At 37.3% G+C, this 22,746-nt stretch overlaps 1 protein-coding gene across 4 annotated transcripts in view; it reads left to right on the forward strand.

Annotated features, from left to right (window-relative positions):
- Nucleotides 1-22,746, forward strand: part of dnc (phosphodiesterase dunce) — a 551,064-nt gene that overhangs the window by 17,787 nt on the left and 510,531 nt on the right. For all 4 annotated transcript variants that reach the window (XM_074095100.1, XM_074095096.1, XM_074095099.1 and 1 more), the window contains exon 3: nt 1,484-1,919. In XM_074095100.1, the coding sequence (XP_073951201.1) occupies nt 1,831-1,919 (89 nt within the window). In that variant the 5' untranslated portion in view covers nt 1,484-1,830. The remainder of the gene's footprint in view (nt 1-1,483; nt 1,920-22,746) is intronic.

Raw genomic sequence — 22,746 nt, forward strand, 5'->3', positions numbered from 1 at the left:
TGACCGAGAACTCTCATAGCACCCGCGCTACCCGCACTTCCGGCGATGTGCATATTTATTTTATAGTAATGTAAGGTAATACGTCACACCCACTATAGCTTATTTTCCATTATTCTATTTCCATTAGGCATAAAACGCCTGTCAAGGTAGTCTACGACAGATCCCTTCAAATAAGGCCGTGCTTGTCCGCTATACTCGCACATATTTTCCTCAGTTAAAATTCAGGAAATTAAACTGACTTAATGAAAGCATAATGTTTATTTTGCTTTCGCCCTTGGCAAGGTCACGATAACTAAACAAATGGCCCACACGGACTTGCCCTTGACTCGGCGGATAGCCCTAATTCTACTAACGGTACTTTGAAACAGTATATTTAGTTAATGTATCCTCATAAGTAACAATAAAGTTGTGATTATCTTTATGTGCGTAATACTGTTACCGTGGCTAAACGAGATCTATGCGACTGTCGAGCTTGGAGATATTTTATTCGTCGGGCCATTACGATGCTCACGTAACACATTTTTATATAAACATACGGGATGGATTTGACCTTTCAGATATATTTTGAGAACGTTAGGTAATGAAATCGTGATGGGCCACTTGTTCGTGTTTTTATAATATTTTGTCCTTTTTGTTTGTTCTTTATTCTCAAGGCTATATTGAAATGTAAAACAACTTAACCTAGTGACTCGGTAACCCAGGCGAGTCAATCTTCCGTGTAATGTGTTCTCGGATTGACAGACGTACGTACGTCACTGGTCGTTTCAATGAGTCACGTCTCGATATTAGAATCGTTTATTTTAAAATAACTAACTAAAAATAGACTATAGATTTGCGGACGAAATAATTGATCTCTTAGTCATTTCGAATACTTAGGTGCATTTAGTTCATTAAAATTATATATTTTCGCCTTGCCTTGTAAGTATAACTATTTCTTTAAAGGAATTTAAATTAAATCAGCTCAAAGAACCTAACTGAATGCCTTTCGTAAAATGGAACCTGTTGTTATTTTCTGGTCTTGTTTTTCTCAAACCCAGTAGGTATGATTTGCATAATAAATTCCGCCGAAGCCAACCTTTCGAACCGCTTAGGTACCTCCTTCTTATTAAATTTGAATAGTAGGTATGTATTTTTTATTAAATTTCGAAGTGCCCAATTGTTTTAATAATTCAGAAACCCGATATGATATTCTGTCCACAAATTTTTCACCAGGAAGACGGCAATTACTCGTTAAAACCGAGCCCGAGCCGAGTCGTTGCCGAGACGTAGCGCCACGCGTCGAATACGTAATTTCAATGGTGCCTACGTTCACTTAATAATTTTCGCATTGTAATGAGTAATGCTCCGAGGGAGTTGCGCGGAAAGCACTGTTTTAGCAAAACATTTCAGTCTATTACGTTTCCGCTGCTACGGCCGTAGCGGGCCGGTCGCGCTACGCCGCAGCGGCCCTGTTTGTTCAGTGCTTTTATTGCCTTGCTTACAGTTGTTCCGGAGCCAGTAATAAGCTCACCGAGACCCCTCGGCCAGCAATCACCTTTGCCCGGTATCGAAGAAGAGGACGATTCAGATTGGCCACTCGAGGACGCAACTGACGCCACCCTCACACCTTCATATAAGAGCACTAGAAGCAGCACTGACACTGCTTATACCTCGTCCCGGAGTTCGGGGAAGAAGCGTAGTTTTAGTAGTACATCGGCCGTGAAGATATGCATATCGGCTACTGCTAGGAAGTCGGGGAACGCGCGTAAGCGTGGATCGGGCGCGGGGAGCGTCTCGCCGTCCGGGCCGCCGGCGCCGCCGGGGGAGGAGGCGCCCGCGCCGACCGGCAGGATGCAGGCGGAGCAAGGCAGCATCGGCGAGCTGCAGAAGTACCACGGCAGATACCTCAAGAGCCGCCGCCACACTCTCGCTAACGTTCGGTGAGTTTAATTTATTGTACTGATAAGTTATACCAATAGTAGACACACCTGTAATTAAACAAAAAAAAAAACGAAAATTATTTTCGGGTGGGCTAGCCGAGATTTTTAATCTCTTGGCTGAATATGTCAAACACAAAAAAGTAACTCTATAATGGCCTTTTTAGTCGTTTACTCCGGTAATTGTGTTCGTTGATAGTCTGATTTTAAGATCTTGAGAATTCTTATGGGGAATATAACATTGGTTTCCTGTTGCTTTCTGCTACAGTGGTTTTAGAGTAGAGTTTTTCTACACTTTAATGCCAACGTAGTCTGATCACTGATCTTACTCAAAGTAGGTGTGTATACTGGCGCTTAGAATAAATACAGACCGACATACAACGCTGCATGTTTAATTTAGGATAGAATTTAAATAAGTACTCGTTGACCTATTATCTCAATGGAACACGCAGCATCGCATCTTGGTATGAATTGACCCTCACTCGGCTGATTGGTCAATTTGTTATGTTATACATATACAAAAGATACAGTACGTATGAACGCAAATTAATGAGTTGAAATACGAACATACGCATCTGATTTGAGTATTCCCACTGATTATTTATAACATACGCATCTATTTTGTTTATTATTATATTAGTAACCGTTATCCCTCGAAACCGAACAGCCGTACAAAAGCTTTCGTATTTTTAAAATTCAACATGCGATTCTTTATTCCATACGCCTACAATACCCGACTAATTTGTTAAATACGATGACTCAGATAATTTATTTGACTATGGGCACTTTATTTGCAAACCAATTACTCATACTAAACGATCTACGTGTGAGGCGTAGTTACGTTGGAAAATGACGATAGACTCGCTCCTTCAATAATAATCGTCTCATTACCGATACTCATCCTAACTAATCCGGAATTGCTATCTACCGTAATAAATACGTATTGTCAGTATTCGTTAAGGTAAATGTGCTGTACGTTATCAATTATTCATGGTCTACCTGAGTTTACGTATTAAGTTAAACAACTTAATGAATAAGCAAGTATCTTATACACTCACACATGTGTCGCCACATTGTTTACTTTGTTTGTCAGTGCCATTAAATGAACAAAGATATCTTAATGTCTAGAAAACATCCTTGTGCAAATGTATAGTCTACGTCAATACATAACTCAGTAGCATAGTCTGTTAGTGTCTGAAGCCGTGGTGGCCTAGCGGTTTGACCTATCGCCTCTCAAGCAGAGGGTCGTGGGTTCAAACCCCGGCTCGCACCTCTGAGTTTTTCGAAATTCATGTGCGAAATTTACCACGAGAAACCTGCACAAACCTGCGAAGCAATTCAATGGTGCGTGTGAAGTGGGAACTACGGCCAAAGTCCTGTTGTTCTGAGAGGAAGCCTGTGCCCAGCAGTGGGACGTATATAGGCTGGATGATGAACTACAAATTTTAAGGGTAGTTAGTAATGGTCCTAATAAATATGCTTTCATGTGTTTATTAAGAAAATACAACTTTTATTTCTTTTTAAACAAATTAGCGCAAAAAGTAATGATCACGCTACTTTGTTTTAATTTGGAACGTCGCACTTGGTGATGTGTCAACTGTAACAGATTACTGTTCGCGATCAGAGATATTTTCCTCCCCGAAAAATTCTAAAATTGATAACGATCTTGTAGTTAATGCTTGTTCGGGTTTAGCCGAAACAATTAAAAATTGAACTGCAATGATAAAATGGTATTTTGTATTTAAAAACGCTTACATATTAAATCTACTTGAATCTAAAAAATTTAACAAAAAAGTAAAACCGACTCACCGGCTTCGAGCTAGTACGTACCTAGAAAAATATTTTCAAGGGTTTTGTAGTTGGTTCCATTTTTTGACATATTTTTATATTTTTGGAGTCGGTTTTACTTTTTTTGTTAAAAATTTTCTTTATTTCTCACTTTTTAGTGATTCTTAGCCAAAGTACATCTTACAACGATTCCATTAAGCCCAAACACGACTTAGTTACGTTGTTTTATAACCGAGTTCCGGTGCCTACCTTCTGGCTTCAGCATCAGATCAGTTCGAAAGAATCATTAACTTAAAGCTTCTTCTTAGTAGCTTTTCTAGGTATATTAATCATGATCGTTTATATACGAGCATTACTTTTTATGTATGTAGGTGAGGTAGACCACTATTGTCCCGCTCCTGCTTGCTCGTGCTGAGGCATCTACTTCGAGCTAGTACGCACCTAGAAAAATATTTTCAAGGGAAGTGTAGTCGGTTCCATTTTTTGTTATTTTTTTGGAGTCGGTTTTACTTTTTTGTTAAAAATTTCTTTATTATGTCCATTGTATGGAAGCATGACAGCAAATTTAATGAAGGAACCATAGTAAAATAGCTCATTAAACGTAATTATAGCGTACGTAGATGATTTACCCACGTAGTTGCATTGTGATGTGAAACAATAAAAACCGTCAATCGTTATTTAATGTCACGGCGTAGCTCTTGCAAGTATGATTTATACGAGCACTCTGCTTTTCACAATTTACAGGAAAAACAGTAGGGTCTTGGATAAATTAAATGAAAACATTTGCGATGAGGGCAAATGAGATTTACGAGCCGATAAGAGAGAAGTAAGCCACAAGTCATAAACCCAGTCTATACTTATACGTCCGTACGGTGCTGCGTTCTAAAACACGCATTGTCGATGTGGGTGCAAAGACTGTCAGGTTGAAGTGGGACTGGGCCGGCCACGTCAGCCGAATGCATCCACTGCGGTGGGTGCCACAGGACGGATGGCCCAAACGGAGATGGCGGGACGACCTGGATTTCGACGACTGGCCCCAGGTTGCTTTGGATCGGGAGAATTTGAGGACATGGAGGGAGGCCTTTGCCAAGCAGTGGGATATCAATTCAGGCTAAATAATAATAATATTAATATATTTTATCTATTAATTTGTATCCAGGATAACAACAGCAATAAATGTAATACAAGGAACATACAACATGGTTACATCATAACAGCTATCCATTAAGTTCTTAAATCTGTGTCAACTAGTGGAAATGTTCACACCATGTCTGGCGCCAGCTCATGAATTATCTCTAGTGTTGTAAGAAATTGTGCGTTTTAACTATCTGTTTCCTGCAAGACCTAATGTCAGAAAGACTAAAAAAGAAAAGTTTACATAAGTTTAACAAGCGTATATGAGTGGGGTGATGGGGTGGTTATTTTGGAGATTTCCATCCATAAGGTGCGTGCTTATAAGCTTGTTTATTGTACTCATTATTTATATTAGTATTTATTGTTAAATTGCTTACTTTAGTACCTCAATTGTTCTTCAAAGTCATAAAATCAATAAATAATGCCAACTCGCATAAGAACAAAATTTTACAAGTATGTTTAGTTGACCAAGAAAGTGCCCCACCAATTTTAATGACAGTTCCTACTTCAGAAATAAAACAATTAAGGGTGATTTTCATATTGACTTGTGAGTGAAAATAGGCTTTGTCGATATAACTACGTTCCACTGCCGGCCACAGAATCTCAGAATGAGGCTTGGGCCTTAGTTTCCACGCGAGTCAAATGTGGATTGAGACCGCTCACCATTGAAATGCTTTGCTGGTTTTCGCTGGTCCTCACGATATTTTCCTTTACCATAATGGTCGTGGTATATTTTGAATGTAATTTCGCACATAAATTTTGAAAAACTTAGAGATGCAAGCCACGAATCTCTGGTTGAGAGGCAAGCTGCAGTTACAGAGATAATAAAAAAGAAATACTAACGGGTACTGACTCAGTGAAATGCGAGGTAATTAGGATGGGCGCTCAATCGTGTACGAACTATCGGGATCGAGTAATAGGCAACGTTTCTTATCTTAATCTGCGTAGCACTGGAGTAAAACCTACACGGTTACTGTCATTATCGTTTTAATATCAGCCGTATGAGGCCTACGATACGGTACGTAGACCTTCCCCAAAGGTTACTACAAAAATGCGAGGTGATTTTAACAAGCTTTTATTTTACTTGTCCTTTTAGGGAAGTGTCCTAGGAAGCTGAGAGAATATGTAGTTTTCAGACAAATGTTTACTTTCGTGAAAAGTATAACATACCTACTATTTTTTTACTATTTAATGTTCTGTTCGTCCGAAATGGGCGAACCATTGGACCTATTTAATTAAATCATTAAAACGACAGAGTTTGTACACAGTTTTGGCTATGATAATATCGATCTTATCTTATCTTGGGTCAAATCTTAGAAATCGAATCTAACCCACATTCAATGATCGGGTTAAGTTGAAAAGTAGTCTATGTAATAGCTATGTGGGTTGGATGACGAAGAAGGTGGTAGGTATAGTCAACAAAAGTTACAGTCAGCAAAAAGCTTGCCAAAATATTTTTACTCTAAAATTTTTTTTTAATTTTTTTTATTGTTTTTTTTGTCGGCATAGTTTACATATATATTCGTGCAAAATTACAGCTTTCTAGCATTTATAGTCCCTGACCAAAGACGCGGACGGACAGACATGGCGAAACTATAACGGTTCTGTTTTTGCCATTTTTTGCTACGGAACCCTAAAAAACCAACCAAGCTCGAGTCAGAGAATCCTACCAATAAATAAGTTTCATGTTACAGTATTTCTATAAAAACAATATTGTTTGCGTCTTAGTGAATGTCAGATACTTATTCTCTCTCGGAAAAAGGGTTTTAACAGAAGTGATATTTTAAGAGTTGCTTTCTCCATTACGGCACGGAACCTTAAAAAGAATATTTGCCTTTCGTTCAAAATATAAATGCCACATTTTTATTATAAATTATCCAAAAGACCCGCTGAATTGAGCTCCAGAAAGGATTAAAAATATACGTGGGTTTATTTGTAGTGAGCAGTTTTATGTTTATTCTAGCAAAATGAAGTGTAATCATTCCGGAAAAAGGTAGCCTTATGTAAATGAGTTTGCGTTGGTATTTCAATATTGAATTGAGCGGGACACCTAGCCTTTTATCTGAGTGGGGTAGAATACCCAGTTTTGTCCTAAGTACCTACTTTCAATTTAAAAGTGAGGTTCGTTGGAAAATATGTGTAAGTTGAATAGTTTTCCATAGATAAAGAAGTAGAAGAATCATTGAAGTGCGTGTTTAAATCAGTATAGGACGTACAATCTTCTTTCCATTTACAATTTACAGTATTTTTTTAAAAGTATGTAGTTATAATAATTGTTTATTGTAAGTTGTTTTTTAAAGCTATAAAGAGTTGTGGGCGAATTTTTAAAGTTTCTGCTTAATGGGTGTTTAAAAAAAGCCGCTTTGGAAAGTTCAGTTTGTACACCTAACTTGGATCTCTTGATTCTTAAGACACGCGTTTCCAAAGCGAGCGGTTCAAAATACCTTGTATTACGACTAGGATAGTTGAACCACTAGCTACTGTTCGTAATTTACTCAAGTTATACACTAATAATGACAATTGTAGGTTAATTATGGATTATTATTAATTGCACGTCAAATAAATAATTGCCTAACATTTTATGCTCATCATTTATATACTTTTGTACATCAATTAAATTATTTCAATACAAATAAACTAAATTTTTAGCAAAACTAGTACTGCAGATAATTCGAAAATATACATCAATCTACAATATACAAAAATACTACAATTACATCGAAAATACTGACTGCACAGCAAATTAACTAGAGCGTGCGTAGATGATACTCATTCTCATAGTAAAATAACTCCGAGTAGTATATATCAGAAATCAGAAATATTATTTGCTAAAACACAGTTAAAGATGTTGTGTTATAGTTTCTTATCCAAAGTATTCAGCCTGCATGCAGGCGTGCAAATTATTGAGAGTAGTCGCACTAGTTTACATATACATCCGTGTTTAAATAAAGCGTTCTAGCATTGATAGTCCCTGAGCAAAGCCACGGACGGACGGACAGACAGACAGACAGACATGGCGAAACTATAAGGGTTCCGTTTTTGCCATTTGGGCTCCGGAACCCTAAAAAGAGGTGCAAGGTATGATGTGCGTTAGCTGCGTAATAATAAAAATGCTTTACTTTAAGATGAATAGCGGGACGCCACGGATATAAGTTGCAGTTAATTACATAATATTTTGAGTGAAGTATTTTGCTGCGCAATCAGTAATTTTGATGTGAATTCGGTTTTTTTTGGATAAAAAAAAGAACTTTTTTATGTGCGTTTAAATACTACCCGTTAATTATTATCATTAATAAGGCTAGTTAGCATTACACGGCGAAATTACGAAGATAGGCAAGCGGCTCTATGTACCCGTGTTCTAACCATACTTAATGGTATAATCAGTTCTAGAACCAATGATTAAAGGATCGATACGTGACCCGATCAAAAATATCTCATCGATTTTCTCACGCTATCAACTTCATAATTTCGTCGTAGCCGTTTATAAATAGGATGAGGAACGCGTGTTATTGAATTTCCAGCATCCGACGCGCATCTATTTGTGAAATTTGGGCACTAAATCAATCGACGTATCGCGACAGCGTCGCGAACAAAGGACCCGTTTGCATGGGACCATTCAGTAGTAGGTGATGATTGATCGCAGACCGCGTGATTGATTCCCGAATATTACCTGATGGATGCGTGCCACATTATGTACCATTAGGAGGCCCGCGGCGTGTTCGCCGATATATTAGAATTTTTTGATAGAAACATATCCCATATTGGATTTGATCACAAAACTAATAAGAGGAAGAACATGTTATCGACGTGCCAAGTTTTTTTGTAAATAGAACATGAAACTTATTTATTGAACGATAGTATACTTGTTTATTGTTAAATAACGTTAATTTTGACGCAGGAAGATATTAACTATATTAAAATAGATAAGTTATATATCGTACTCCTACCTAAAAGTTCCAGTAACGGACTTTTGATTCTTCTGGTGTTGCAGGTGTCCATGGGCGATGGTAATCGCTTACGATCAGGCGATCCGTTTGCTCGTTTGCCCCCTATTCCATAAAAAAATATTGGGCTACTGAACTAGAGTGAAAAGTAAATTGTGAAAGTTGACAATAAAATGAAATGCTATTTTTAAACCACATCGCTGCAACAACCCAGTATTTGAGCCAATAATTTCGTCACAGATCCTGGAAACATTTTAGCCATGTTTAGTGTGCCTCGCGCTTTTAGCTGACGTGACAGTTCTATTCCTCGTTTAATTAGTTCTTTGCATTCTATATAAAATAAATTTGCAATCGTAGCTAATATTGTAAATATGGAAATACGTAAAAATGTTTGGTAGGTTGCCCCACAGTAACCCATAAAACGAAGTAATTTGGCAGACAGATAAAGAATGCCCTAAATTTATAAAAACTGGCCATGTGCGATTTGTAGGCGAAGTTCCTACGTGAAAATAAAACTATCCTTAAAATTTTGCTGTTCCTTGCCCGCGTTACCACAATAACCTAAACAAATGTTAAACAAGTGATTTCAAACACTTCTTTCCGCAAAAAAAGGTTCTGCTATGGTAGTCATGGCTGCCAACTGACGATTCTAGCGTCTGTTCTAAGAAATAAACCATATTTGAACTTTTTGGTTGAGGTTGGTACCCACTGATGTTCAGGTCGCTTTATGTTGGCATGATTCCAAAGCGGATCGTTAGGCTTTGTGTAAAGTTGCTTAACTCGGGTAGACAGTGTCAATTTAACTTCAGTAATAAAACAGTAAATTCTGGATGTACGACTATTACTACCAGACCTAGAAAATACTTGACACATATTTAAAAAAAATACATGTCTGTTCAAAATTTTCTTGACTAGTTTCAAGTCAGTCCGTCACTACACATGGGTGAAATTCGTCTTAAAAGACTTTGATCCTGAATATAACTACCGTGTGATTTACTCATATTAAATGATATTGTATGGAAATCGAGTTTAGCTCGACATGTTTCGGGCTAATTCGTAGCCCTTCTTCTTCTTCTTAGGAGCAACACGACTCGGCGGCTACCGCATCACGCGCACTACGCACCACCGCTCTGCTCGCGCGACTGCCCGACGAAACGTTGCTACGTATTAGCCCGAAACATGTCGAGCTAAACTCCATTTAAGACCTGAGTTGTCCGTTACAATATCATTTAAGATTTGATCCTGTCTAACATATAAACACACGCTAAACGCCTGCTAAAAAACTTGGTGTCCTATATAAGGTGAAGTGGTATTTGACACCAAAGCAGCTTTTTACTCTTTACAAAGCGCAGGTAAGATCGTGTATGGAATACTGCTGTCATCTTTGGGACGGTTCCGCCAAGTATGAGTTAGCCGCGTTGGATTCGGTGGAGCACCGGGCCCGAAAATTCTTCGGTGACAGTCCGCTGATCAGGAACAGGCTGCAGAGCCTTGAACACCGTCGTAGATTTGCTTGTCTGTCTGTCTTTTACAGGATGCATTTTGGTGAGTGTGCGCAGGAATTATATGATCTTATTCCTCCATCTCCATTTTGCCAACGGACTTCCAGGCGGGGGGAGCGTCTTCACCCTTATGTAGTTAGTAGTAGTAGTAGTAGTTCCATTGGCCCGCACGACGCGGTTTGCTTCATCTTTCATAATGCGAACTGCTAAGGAATGCAATTCGCTCCCGTTGTCTGTTTTTCCGGATAAATACAATCTAGGGATCTTCAAGGCTAGAGTGTATATAGGCTGTTACTGAACCAGTGAGATACACCTTAGGCCTCATCCGCACTTAACATCAGGTGAGATAAGGGTCAATCACGGTCAGTTTTATGTAAAAAACACACAAACATTTCAAATTAAAAAATAAAAGCTCCTAAAATGTTAAGATTGGTTTTTTGGAATCTTTTTGTATTTTTATTTCAATTCCAAATTTTTAATTTTACGGTCATCCCGTAAAACCTAAATTAAAAATACAAACTGAAAAAACCATCAGTGGTGTAGCGGTATAGCACGCGGTACGGAATAACGAGGACCTGGGTTCGATTCCCAGTGATGGTCTTATTTTTCTGGTTTTTCTGTGCATCTATATTTCAGTTTGTATTTTAAATTTTCCTAAAATGCTGTTGGCTAGGTTTCCCAAATTGAGCGATTTTAAATAAGATAATGAATATACAATATTTTCAGTGATTATATTTGTAATAATTATTGACAGTAATAAAATTAGTTTCCTAACTGTACTGGGAAAAAGTTTTAAAGCTGTAAAGGTTCGTGCAAACATAACCACTATCGTTTTCTGTCGCGTATCCTGGTATAAGTGCTTTTATAACGCCTATATGTACGAGTACTCGTATATAAAAATTGCAGTATCTGCACGAATGTTTTTGCTTTATTGATTAATGCGCTCAGTTATTTTGAAACCTTGGACGAAAGATTGACTGTGTAGTTGAGGTCATTGAATAACGTCTGTTTTTATCATGTGACATTTTCTTCACGTACATTTATTATTATTATTATTATTATTATATTTAGCCTATAACCTGTGTCTCACTGCTGGGCAAAGGCCTCTCCTCTCACGTACATTTACACAAGAAAAATACTGAACCCGTATTACTGTACAGAATGCTCCGTGAAATGGCGACAAACAGCGTTTGTCTGAAGGAATTTCCCTTGGGAACATGAAAGTGACACGAAATGACTTCCTTAGTGCGCGTACGCCCCACAGCTTCCGCCTCAGGCACGACCGCACAAAGACTGGCAAGATCAGACACAGAATGATTCAACAGTGGCCACGCCACGACTCACTTTGTCTGTCACCATGTGCATCCCTTTCTAAATATACCTGAATATAAGAAGATAAAATGAGCGAGAACACAGTAAACATGTTGTTTGTTGTGTATTCTACTTACTGCTCTGTTTACCACTGACTAAGGCTATAAATATGTTTATTGACATATAAAATGTGTGGGTCGGATATTTTTAGATCAGATTCTTAAAAATATCAGCAAATCTAACTGATGTAGTTGAATAAACCAATCACGTAGGTATAATAATAAAATATAATGGTATAATAAACGAAAGTGCGTTTGTAAGTTTCATTCGGTATTTTAAGCCCGTTCGTGACATTCCTCAAGCTTCTACAGGTTATGGTTAAAATCAAACTCAAGTTGCAATTAACCTATTATCCTAAAACGCAAATAAACTAACCTAAAAATATATTTTTAAAACACCTTTCTTTGTGCTACTATTGTCACTGTAGCGTTGTTTTTTTTATTCAACTGGAAGCCAAACGAGCAAGTGGGTCTCCTGATGGTAAGAGATTACCACCGCCCATAAACACCCTTTTATTCTTACGAAGGTTACATGTTTTTCTGTACTGCTTACTATGTGTTGGTGTTCAATAAAGAGTTATTTGTTATTTTGTATTGTATTATGGGGTTAAAGTTTTAGAGTTGTTCAAACTGTTAAATTAACAATGAAGCATTATAAGATTTAAATTAAGGAGAGCTTCTCCTACGAGCAAATAAATCAGCATGTGCTTACAAGTGCAAATTCCCGTTATAACCAGTTACAGTATCCATTAACAGTCCAACATCTAGAGCGATGACGCATATAAAGCATATCTCGTGGATGCGTTGAGGATGCGTGGTGTAAACAACAGCACCCACAGACGTCCGCGTACAATCCATCTAGGCTGCTTACGAAACTTCAAACCAGAGATTTAATCTTTACCCAGTTTCACAATTTCCTGCTGTTCGAATGTTAGATGAGTCCGCGCGATTTAAATAATAACAACTACTGTTTATACTATTGCTTGAGGTGTATTCTTTTATTAGGATAGGAGGAAAACAAATAGACGGGTCACTTCATGGAACAATCACATCCGCCGACACAGGACCGTAAACATAACAAAAATTTCGTGATCACGCGGTATAAGTAGGTACCTATACAAACGATATTTTTTAACCTTGTTTTTCGGTTGGCACAAATGTTTAATTTCTCAGATAACTCTATCACCAGTCTGAACTCTTGACGTTTTTCTAACCAATTCGTTTTTCAGAAGCTTTAAGAGAACTCTCCTATTAGTTGAAAGACGTCGCGCTAAAAAAAGATCCGCCAAATATTTGCTGGTTTCTTTTCCACACAAACATGTTCAAATGAAGTGCGTCTTAGTATTAGGAGTAAAGCTAAGCTAATGTTACTCGTAATAATGTTCTTACATAAAAACAAAGTAACCACTATTTACTGCGTCAATGAGAAGGCGAGCTGAGGCCGCCGATAAATAAAAACGCGCGATATTAAATTTTTAGGACATTTTGTGGTTCCTTTCACATTTCACGCCAATCGGAATAATTTCCGACAGGAAAATGCCCGGAGACTACATTGCGATGTAATAGCAACAGTATCGGGATAACGGGGTAAAATATTGCCGATTTAGGATCCGGATATTTACATTCTGAACTGTCTAATTGAGTTGGATAGTAAACAAACCCCACATGCACACTGTGTACAGTCACCAGCACCAATATCTGACACAAAAAGCGTGCATAAATATTTCATACGACTCTAATTCTAGGGCTGGAAATACGGGACGCGTCAGATATTTTTGCACCTGCGCTGTGGCACATATTCATGCTGGTTACTGTACCAGTGGAACATCATTTTCAACATGGGATAGATCTATGTAAAATATGACGGTAGCTAACGTCTTGGCTGGCTAGACTAGACTATTTAGATAGTGCCCAAGTAATAGGGCCCGGGCTTGTGAATTATAAGCAGTGTCCCTTTCTACATTATCCGTAAAATGTTTATGGCTGCAACTTAACATTATTAACTTCGAACCTTTGTGGTGACGGTATACTTGACTATTGGATTGTCACCAGAGATTTATATGTACATGTATGAAATTTCAAGATAGTCGGACAATTAAAAGTGAGTGAATAAATCGACTTTAACAACTTATTTACATTATTGAATACTTGCAAGTGATACTTGGAACTGTGGATATGTATACTAAGATATTATGATATGATGATGATATTCTATCTCTATAATCAAAGTTGTGATAAAAATAAAGATTTTAGAAAGAAGCAAAGTACAAGGTGAAATTAAATCGTGATCCAAAAATATTTATTGTTTCATGCTTAGTGAATGCTGGACAATATAAAATAGGTTAGTACCTATGCAGCAGAAGTTAACGAGTTTTTTTTCTTTCATGCATTTCTATACAAATTTCACTACAATGTAATAAAGTCTGCTTTGTGTAACGATGGTACTATTGAGAAAATTTAGTCTCTACTTAAATATATTGTAATTTTCAATCAAAGTTTTCCAAAGCCACATCTGAAAATGTTTACCATGTGTTTGATTATGAATTTGAAGTTCCTAATAATATAATATCTACACATAATAAAGCTTCTACGGTATGTATTCGCGCTCTTCGGAAGTTTGCAAAAGTATTTTGCCTCTAGGGATTCCCATCCTTACAAGGTCTTAAAACTAAATGGGGTTTCGTAATATCAACAACGAGGATCTCTTTACACAACTTCTTAAGGAGGGCATTTAGGGACGTAAATATTTAGTTTTAATTAGAGAGATTTTATTACAAACAAGTAGTACCTTCGTTTCATTGTCTAATATAACGCTGTAACGTAAATCACTGCTGGGGTAATATATAGCGTACCATCATGACTGATCCATTTATGAGTAAAAAAATACAAAAACACAGTTTTAAATAGCTTATCTTGTATCCTGCTGCTAAGCAAAAGCCTCTTTTGTTTTGTGTCATTCAGCAAAAGTAAAATTACACTATAATTTACATAAAGTGACAAATAAGATGAGTCTCATCATCATGTTCTTGCTATTTCGCTTAATATGCGTCGAGGTCAAAGAATATGCTCGATTTGTCTCTGTTTCAAGTGACTGATAGACACAAATAACATATGAATCAACAATATTGTTTCTTGTTGATTCAACATAAGCTTATTTTGAGAATTCATGAAAAACGAAATGAGTTAGAGCGAACGTTGACCGATAACATTTAGGTGTTAAATAGTTTAATCTGTAGGTTATATTAAGATGAGATATAGCTATTTATCCGCAGGGGGGGTGGGTGTCACATAGGGGACATGACCCCCCAAAATCGTACACGTCAATTAAAAAAATCTTCGAAAAATTTACAAAATACAAAAAAGCAATTTTTTTCCCCTAGCCGCGATGTATTATTATAAGTGACCCCTCCAAAATTTCAGGCTGCAATCGCGCCTGCCAATATAAGAGGAGTCGACGTCTCGAGGCATGTACATTAGGCGCATTGTCACACACTTATCCGACTCTGTGGAAAAAACTGGATCTATTTAATGCCACTCATTTCAGCCACTGGATTAGACAAGTTTGTAGCTCTTCTTCTAAGTCTCTAGGTAATCTCTGGATAGAGTGGCTGTAGTTGTCGGTTGAGGATAGGTAGCAAAGCTTCATGACTATTTTTGGAATATAGTGTTGTGATTTCCATTTGCCCTGCACGTGAAGTGCTAGTCCGGAGCTCATAGTTGGCAACAGAGAGCGCTATTATCCGCTCCCACTACGAGATTTTAGTCGTCTTTTACGACACTCTTAGAGATGTCCGTCCTATTCTAAAACCAGGCAGGGCACGGCAGTTTGTACAAAAATAAACATTAATAACTTAGGACGTCTTGAAGGCTTTTTTAAATCTCGATTTAAGGCTTAAACTGACAGTTCTTGTATGGATCTGACAGGACTTAAGACCTCTTAAACCTAGATTTAAAAGCCTGCAAGTGCGCCTTAATCGCCTTAATGGATACAAGAAAGAACACAAGAGCAAGATTTAATAAACGTACCTACTCGTTATGTTTTCTTGAGACTAGGTTTGTTTTATCCAACTCGACTTTTCCTTCTTCGGAGACGTACTCTCTTATTAATGAAAAGCAGTCATGGGTAAAGGAATAAGACTCACTCAGCCAGCGAGTTTCAAAGAGAGTGCGGTGTGCATCGCATGCATTACTTCCCGTATGTGTTTATTTTCTACGTATACATCCGTGTAGCGGAAAGATAGTCTTCAAACAGTCCTCTTTTGTTAAGGCCCGTTGTAGCTTAGTGGTTTGACTTAGAGCCTTTTTAGATTATCCGATATCGGGGCAAGTAAAATGTATGAAATATGTACCTGTCTTTTAGATTATCCGATCCGATATCGGATCATATTTCATCCATTTTACTTACCCCAATATCGTATCGGGGTCCGATGCCGATATCGGGGCATGTAAAATGTAAGAAACATGTATCTGTCTTTCAAATTATCCGATTCAATATCGGATCATATTTCATACATTTACCTTCCCCGATATCGTTTCGGTGTCCGATACCGATATCGGATCGGATAATCTGAAAACGCTCTTACAGCCCTAGATGCTGGCTCGATTATGGATTGAACTAAGGCTTGTACCTGAGTTTTTCAGAAAAGAGCCCTATGTAGTGAAAGAAACCATCTTGAGGAAACCTCTCAGTGGCGAAGTAATTCAATGCCGTCTGTGAAATTTCCGTGGTTTGGAAACCTCACTGGCGCTGCGTGTAACTCAATTCTGAGAGATTTGTGTCCAGCAGTGGCACTTGAATAGTCCAGAGTTGAGATGAATCTCCTTTTGATCTAGCTTAAAAAAAATCCACAAACGGGACTTATCACGCTAAAAGACACGAGTAATATTTACCTCGACGTTTCAACCACATTACAGTGGCCGTGGTCACGAGTAGACTGAAGTGTAAGGTGTCAAGTCTGCCTAGCAGCGCGAGTCCTTCGAAATACCCGCACTTGATCACAAAAAGTACAGGCACTCGTATCTCGAACTACCCGCACTTGGTCATTTTTATTTCTGTTTGTTTTGTGTGTTTAGACTATGAGTGAAAATCGCAAAAGTTTAGAACATTAGAGCTTAAAAAAACTCAAATTGAAAGGCCTTATTTCAAACCGCGGGGCTGCTATACCTTTTTTAAATAAATATAATTATACTAACATATGGGTGGCAGAAACTCTAGGATACTAATAGCGGTTGTAATTCGTTTCTCCGCTGCGGTTTTAATTGCTCGCGTCTGTTTATTCGGAGCTTCAGTAAATGTTTATTGAAGGCACGTTTTATTTCCATTAGTAGCCTAAAGCTTTCTATTATCGAGTTGTTTAATTATAGTTTCTGTTTACACTTACGATTACAACATACTAATAAGGTGTATCTTGCTTGTGACCATTTAATTATTCGTTTGCTATGAAGTTTTTTTGGGAATTCTATAATTTGCCACTTACCTACTGTACGAGTATAATATACTTGAGTTTTAGGGTTGCATAAGCAAAGTGTGCCATATTCCATATTCTAATTACTCTTACTCTTTGTCGTCCGCCCTTTCGTCTGTCCAGGGACATGTTAAATTGTAATACCTATTAGGTTGATACGGAATCTTCCATTTACAGTTTGAATTTTACTTAGCACCTAGAATTCTACATAAACATAAGATTTTTCTCACGCTGAGTGATAAACCTGCACTTCATTAAATTGTGCCTGAAAAGCTCTAAGAGTCCTGTATTTTCCTAATTTTTCATCATTTCTTAACCATAACATCAGAAATATGACTGAAAATCCCAAATTTGTTTGACGCAATAAAATCCCGCTCTCGCAATAAAAGTAATGAGACTTCGGTGTTATGGTGTTATCGACGAACAACAACTGCAGGCAGAAACGCTAACGTTCCCGTATACAAACGAAGCTGGCACGCTTTTGTAAAGCAAAGTTGCTCTGTAGTTGTATGAGGAATGAACTGGAAACGTGCATGATGGTTTTAAGAATAGAATGTTGTGAATACGGGGATTTATATCCAGTGAGGGTCAGCGGCACAGGCGATAGTGGTGGTAAACACACGCTAATGGGACGGGATTGTCTCGTAAAACAAGTACACGTCAGCGCTACAAACGTTTGTATACATCTGCGGATTGATAGTCGAGTCGAGAGTGTGCGCGTGCGCGTTGGGTAAACGAGGTGAACATTGTTGACTTTTAATTAAATCAAACTGTTTTTGGGGAACGACTAAACTATTCGAAAACTAATTACTTTAAAAGCATAGGTTAGGTTAGAGTTGTGTCAAGGAGCGAAGCGCCTCAGCCACGCGAAATAGGAGCTCTACGAAGCAGAGCTCCGTCGAGTTTGAGTCAAAGAATTTTAGACCAGTTGCTTTTTAGACCATTTGCTAATTAGACCAGCAGCTTTTTAGGCGAAATGATACTAACCTCAAAAATCTAGGGAATTGAAACTTATGAAAACCTATGTTTACTTCTCGTTGATGGACTTTGACAAGAAATAAGGCCTCATAAGCTCTTAACACAAATAAAGGTAATCAGCAAAAATTATAGAAACTTACGTTTTGCTGAATTTTGAGTGCAGATTAAATGAACTAATTTATTTAGTTTACTTATATATTTAACCAATTCCTACTCTAGCGTGCAGAAGTTGGTTAAATAAGTACAATATCTATGTTTTTTATAGGTAGAACGGGACCTCAAGCTTCGTAGTCAGGTTCTCTAACCACTAGGCCATCTGGTCGTCAATATACATAGTAAACTAGCTGTTGCCCGCGACTACGCATAGAAGTATGAACATAGTTTACACCCTATTCTCAGACCTACCGAATATATATAAAAAACATAAATTCATAATAATCGGTCAAGCCGTTTCGAAGGAGTTTGGTCACAAACATTTTTGAACCGAGAATTTTACATATTAGATATAAGATATGTATACAGTTGTAGATTTTTTTTCATGTCAATATAGATAGGCACAAACCTGCGAAGCAATTCAATGGTGCGTGTGAAGTTCCCAATCCGCACTGGGCCCGCGTGGGAACTACGGCCCAAGCCCTCTTGTTCTGAGAGGAGGCCTGTGCCCAGCAGTGGGACGTATATAGGCTGGGATGATGATGATGATGATAGATAGGCACGTTGTTGTAATTGAGCATGTTGCTTAACAGCAAAGGTCTGTTGGAGCTGGCACGTTCATTTGTTATAAGTTCTTAAAAAAATAAAGATATTAAAAAAAGGTAAAATTAAGCGTTTCTGTTGGCAAAGTTCGTTTGATGTCAGCCCTTACGTGTGCACGTAACGTATTTATGCGCAATGTGATGCGCCGTGCTGCTGCATGCTTCGATATACAAATTTATTTAGATGCTTTACCTTATCCGAAAGAAAATGTAGAATGGAGAGCGCCTCGCATTATACGATCCATTATACTGAACAAGCTTTTCTCAATGTTGATACAAGTTCTTACATACAATAGCAGCGACTTCAAGCAGATTCGCGCCTTTGTGAATTTAGATTGATTGGGATTATGGAGAATCGAACATGAACGACTCTCTCCTTCGTTTTTCGTATTATGTATTGCTGGTCTTGAAATTAGTGATAATAAATTAATTAAGGTGGCGCTTACTCGTACTGTATACCTTGTTTTATTTAAAAATGTTGTAAATTCATTGTATCGATTTGTGGTATAAATAATAGACTATTTTTCTAAAACAAGTCACCAAACGCGCTATTTTTTCGAGACATTTATGTATATCTACCCAAACTGCAGGAGAGGGTTGTTAGTTAAGTCGAAGGTAAAATGGGTTTTATGTACCTGCAGCAATATTTAGCCCAACACAGTATGCATAAATATCTGATACGACTATATTTCTATTGCTGGTAGGGCGTGTCAAATGTTTTTGTAGTCTCCGCTGTGGCATTATATTAATGCAGGTGACTGTACCTATAACTTATACTATATGCCTTCACTTCGGTTGTGACAAAATTACAGCAGCAACAGTGCAAACAATTCAACGAATTATAGCAAATTAATTCAGAATATTTTCAGCCAGTCTTTGGAGTTAGTTTTACTAAATGTCCCTGTAAAAGTTTATCATTGCAGTTTTTAAATCAAAATGTAGTCGATCGGTGCCTTTGCCGTTACACCTTTTTGACACTGTTTAATTTATGTACACATTATACCTAGTGCCATCCACGAAGACGCGTGATTTTGTCAAAATTAGCTAATAATATTAGTAATAAGAACCACGACACTCGTCATCGTGAATGACTCTACCTATACTCGACCACAATAATAAAATCTTAAAACATTTACAGGGATATTTAGTCAAAACGCCTTCCCATCTACTAAAATATTCCAGAGTATTCGAGGATTTTTTTTAAAGTAAAGGGTGGCAGTGGCGAAGAGTCTTCAGTACCGATGCGTTGAAATATAAAAGTACGAGATCCCAAAAGTAAAGCTTGCTTCTAAACACACAAGTTTAGGGTGATTGCGGGACGTGAGAGCGATTTAACGGCAAGTGGGACGAAGAGCCGCATCCCCATGCGATGTTGTTCTTCGTAAATATTGTATTTTCCAAACGAATATTCTGCTTTTACCGTAATCTAAAACGTTGCGTTATTTTTAAGAATCCGCAGCCGAAGAGTAACAAACTAAAGAAATACGGAAAAAAAGAAATTGTTTAAAACCGTGTACACAATTGTGTCAACATATTTTAAGATTGAGAAGTTTCAACAGTTTGCCCATTTCGTACGTAAAATTATTATTCAATTTATTATTTTTTACAAAAGTATTTATAGGTTATAAAATCACGTAGCGAAATCCTATTAGCCTCGCAACGCTGTCCGTCTGGCTGATTGTCTGTTACTGGGCTATATCTTAAACACCGTAATAGACAGAGAGCTGAAATTTACGCGTAAACAATGTGTATTTGTGTTACCGCTGCAAAAAAAACAATTACTTAAATTAAAAAGGTAGGTAAACTAAGATGGGGTCACCATAAAAAAACGTATATTAGCAAGGTTTCTGTTTCCGTTCTATCTCTGTAGTCAGATTCTAACTAGAGTCCGATTATTTTGATAGGTGCTTCAGTTGCCTATTACGGTAAATTCGAACAATCTAAGCCCATGGCTACAAATCACTGAAGGGTACTCTTGCATTTGTGTGTGCCTCGCTGTACTTTGCATATAAGTACCCGTATGAACAAGGCCTACATGCTTTAGGTAGGTATTATGTGACGGCTTTACATCTGCTTGCACGCAATATATTATGTATCAGTAAAAATGCTGCCTTCTCATCGCTAGAAACGCTGAAAAGACGTATTCACACCTTCATAACCGAATTTTTAGGTCACTATAAAACGAATTAATTGGTTTCGAGTCGTGACAGCAAATGAACAAATGTTTTCTGATTCCATAATATGGCGCGACAGGGAAAACGGTTCCTTTATTTATTATGCAAATTTCACACGTATTTTGTGTTACTATAGCTAAGCACTTGTTCAGGTTTAGGTACAATACAATACAATACAAAGACTCTTTATTGTACACCAGACATAGTAAGCGATACAGAAAACAGATACACAGAGAAAAAAAAATTACAAGGTGAGCAATAGGCGGCCTTATCGCTTAAGAGCGATCTCTTCCAGGCAACCTTTTTTACAGAAAGAAGGAAGGACTACTACTTACATGTATAAAGATAGATACTTATATACTACGATACGTAGGTACTTATATGTATAAAGATAGATAGATAAATAGATAAACATGAATTGGACAGGTTGTATAAGGAAACTTACGGAAGTATCAAGAGCGACATCGTCAAATCATCATCAGAATTCAAGAGTTGCACTCTTGACGTTATAATAAATGCTACTTATTCCTTACTTATTACTACTGCCTTTTGAATAATATCATATTAAATTTTGTCATCATTTTTTAGATTATTATCATCATACCTATCTAAAATTATTTCGTATACACAACAGATGTGCTGATATTTTCGTACTCTATTTTATGATTGAAAATATTTTAGCACGACTTGTAAATAAGACCACCGTAAATTATACACTTGAAATTAAATCACCAGTAGCGCGAGCAGAGTAATTATAGGAACACTTACGTGTTGGTCTATGTTGTGTCTGTTACTTTAGAAAGTCTCGATACAGTAAAATGGTAACTGTATATACAAATTTACTAGCCGACGATGGTGAGAGTTGGAACGGATTTCGAGTAATAATTTGTTCCTAAGTATAAATATATTGATACTCTGCAAATGCAGTGGTGAATTGCAGCTGTTGAATTTCTACTTACGATGTTTTGAAAATGTGTTTTTATCCTTATTTATTTATCATTATTAAAAAAAGTAAATAGTTATGAGGAACTTTTTCTATTTATGTAAGAGTAGAAAAGTCTAGATAATAAAGTCTTAAATTTAGTTCAGATGTTACGTGAATTCACAGACTTGTGATGTGAAGTTTTAAGAGTAGTTTAAGAAATCGGAACGATTCGTAGGAAACGTACAGATTAAAGAGTCTAAATTATTGCTTATTTACGTAGTTATTCGACGTACTTATGGCTAAAAATAAACGCAAGTGTCAACGCAAATGATGGGTTTCTGCAATCATAAATAAAGAGTTTAGTAATTGTTTTAGGAAACCTTTTATCTTTTCTTCGCTATTACTCGGTTTATGTTTATTTCTAACACTTCAAGGCAACAAAAATTTTGATCATAACTTTTCCCTTATTATTTATTTTATTTGCCGTTATCTATATTATTATATACTCGTACCTATAGGTACTCGTAAATGTATAACAGGTATCTGACTCGGCCTCTTTTCTAATAAAAAGGGATCTATCTATTGGTAAGAAATTCTTCACTGGCTACGTTTGGACGATATTGGACGTTTATTGGATTACTCCGAAGATCACTACATACTCGTATGTAGCTTAGGTTTTCTGTAGCCAAAATTCGGACGTCAATTATGCTCTCGGTGATGCCATATATCATAAATCAAAGGTGATCGAACATCATCCTGACACGTTTACAGGTTAACGTTTAATGTTTTAGTTCA

Source organism: Choristoneura fumiferana, chromosome 12 (genome assembly GCF_025370935.1).
Source record: "Choristoneura fumiferana chromosome 12, NRCan_CFum_1, whole genome shotgun sequence".
In the NCBI taxonomy this organism is placed as follows: Eukaryota; Metazoa; Arthropoda; class Insecta; order Lepidoptera; family Tortricidae; genus Choristoneura; species Choristoneura fumiferana.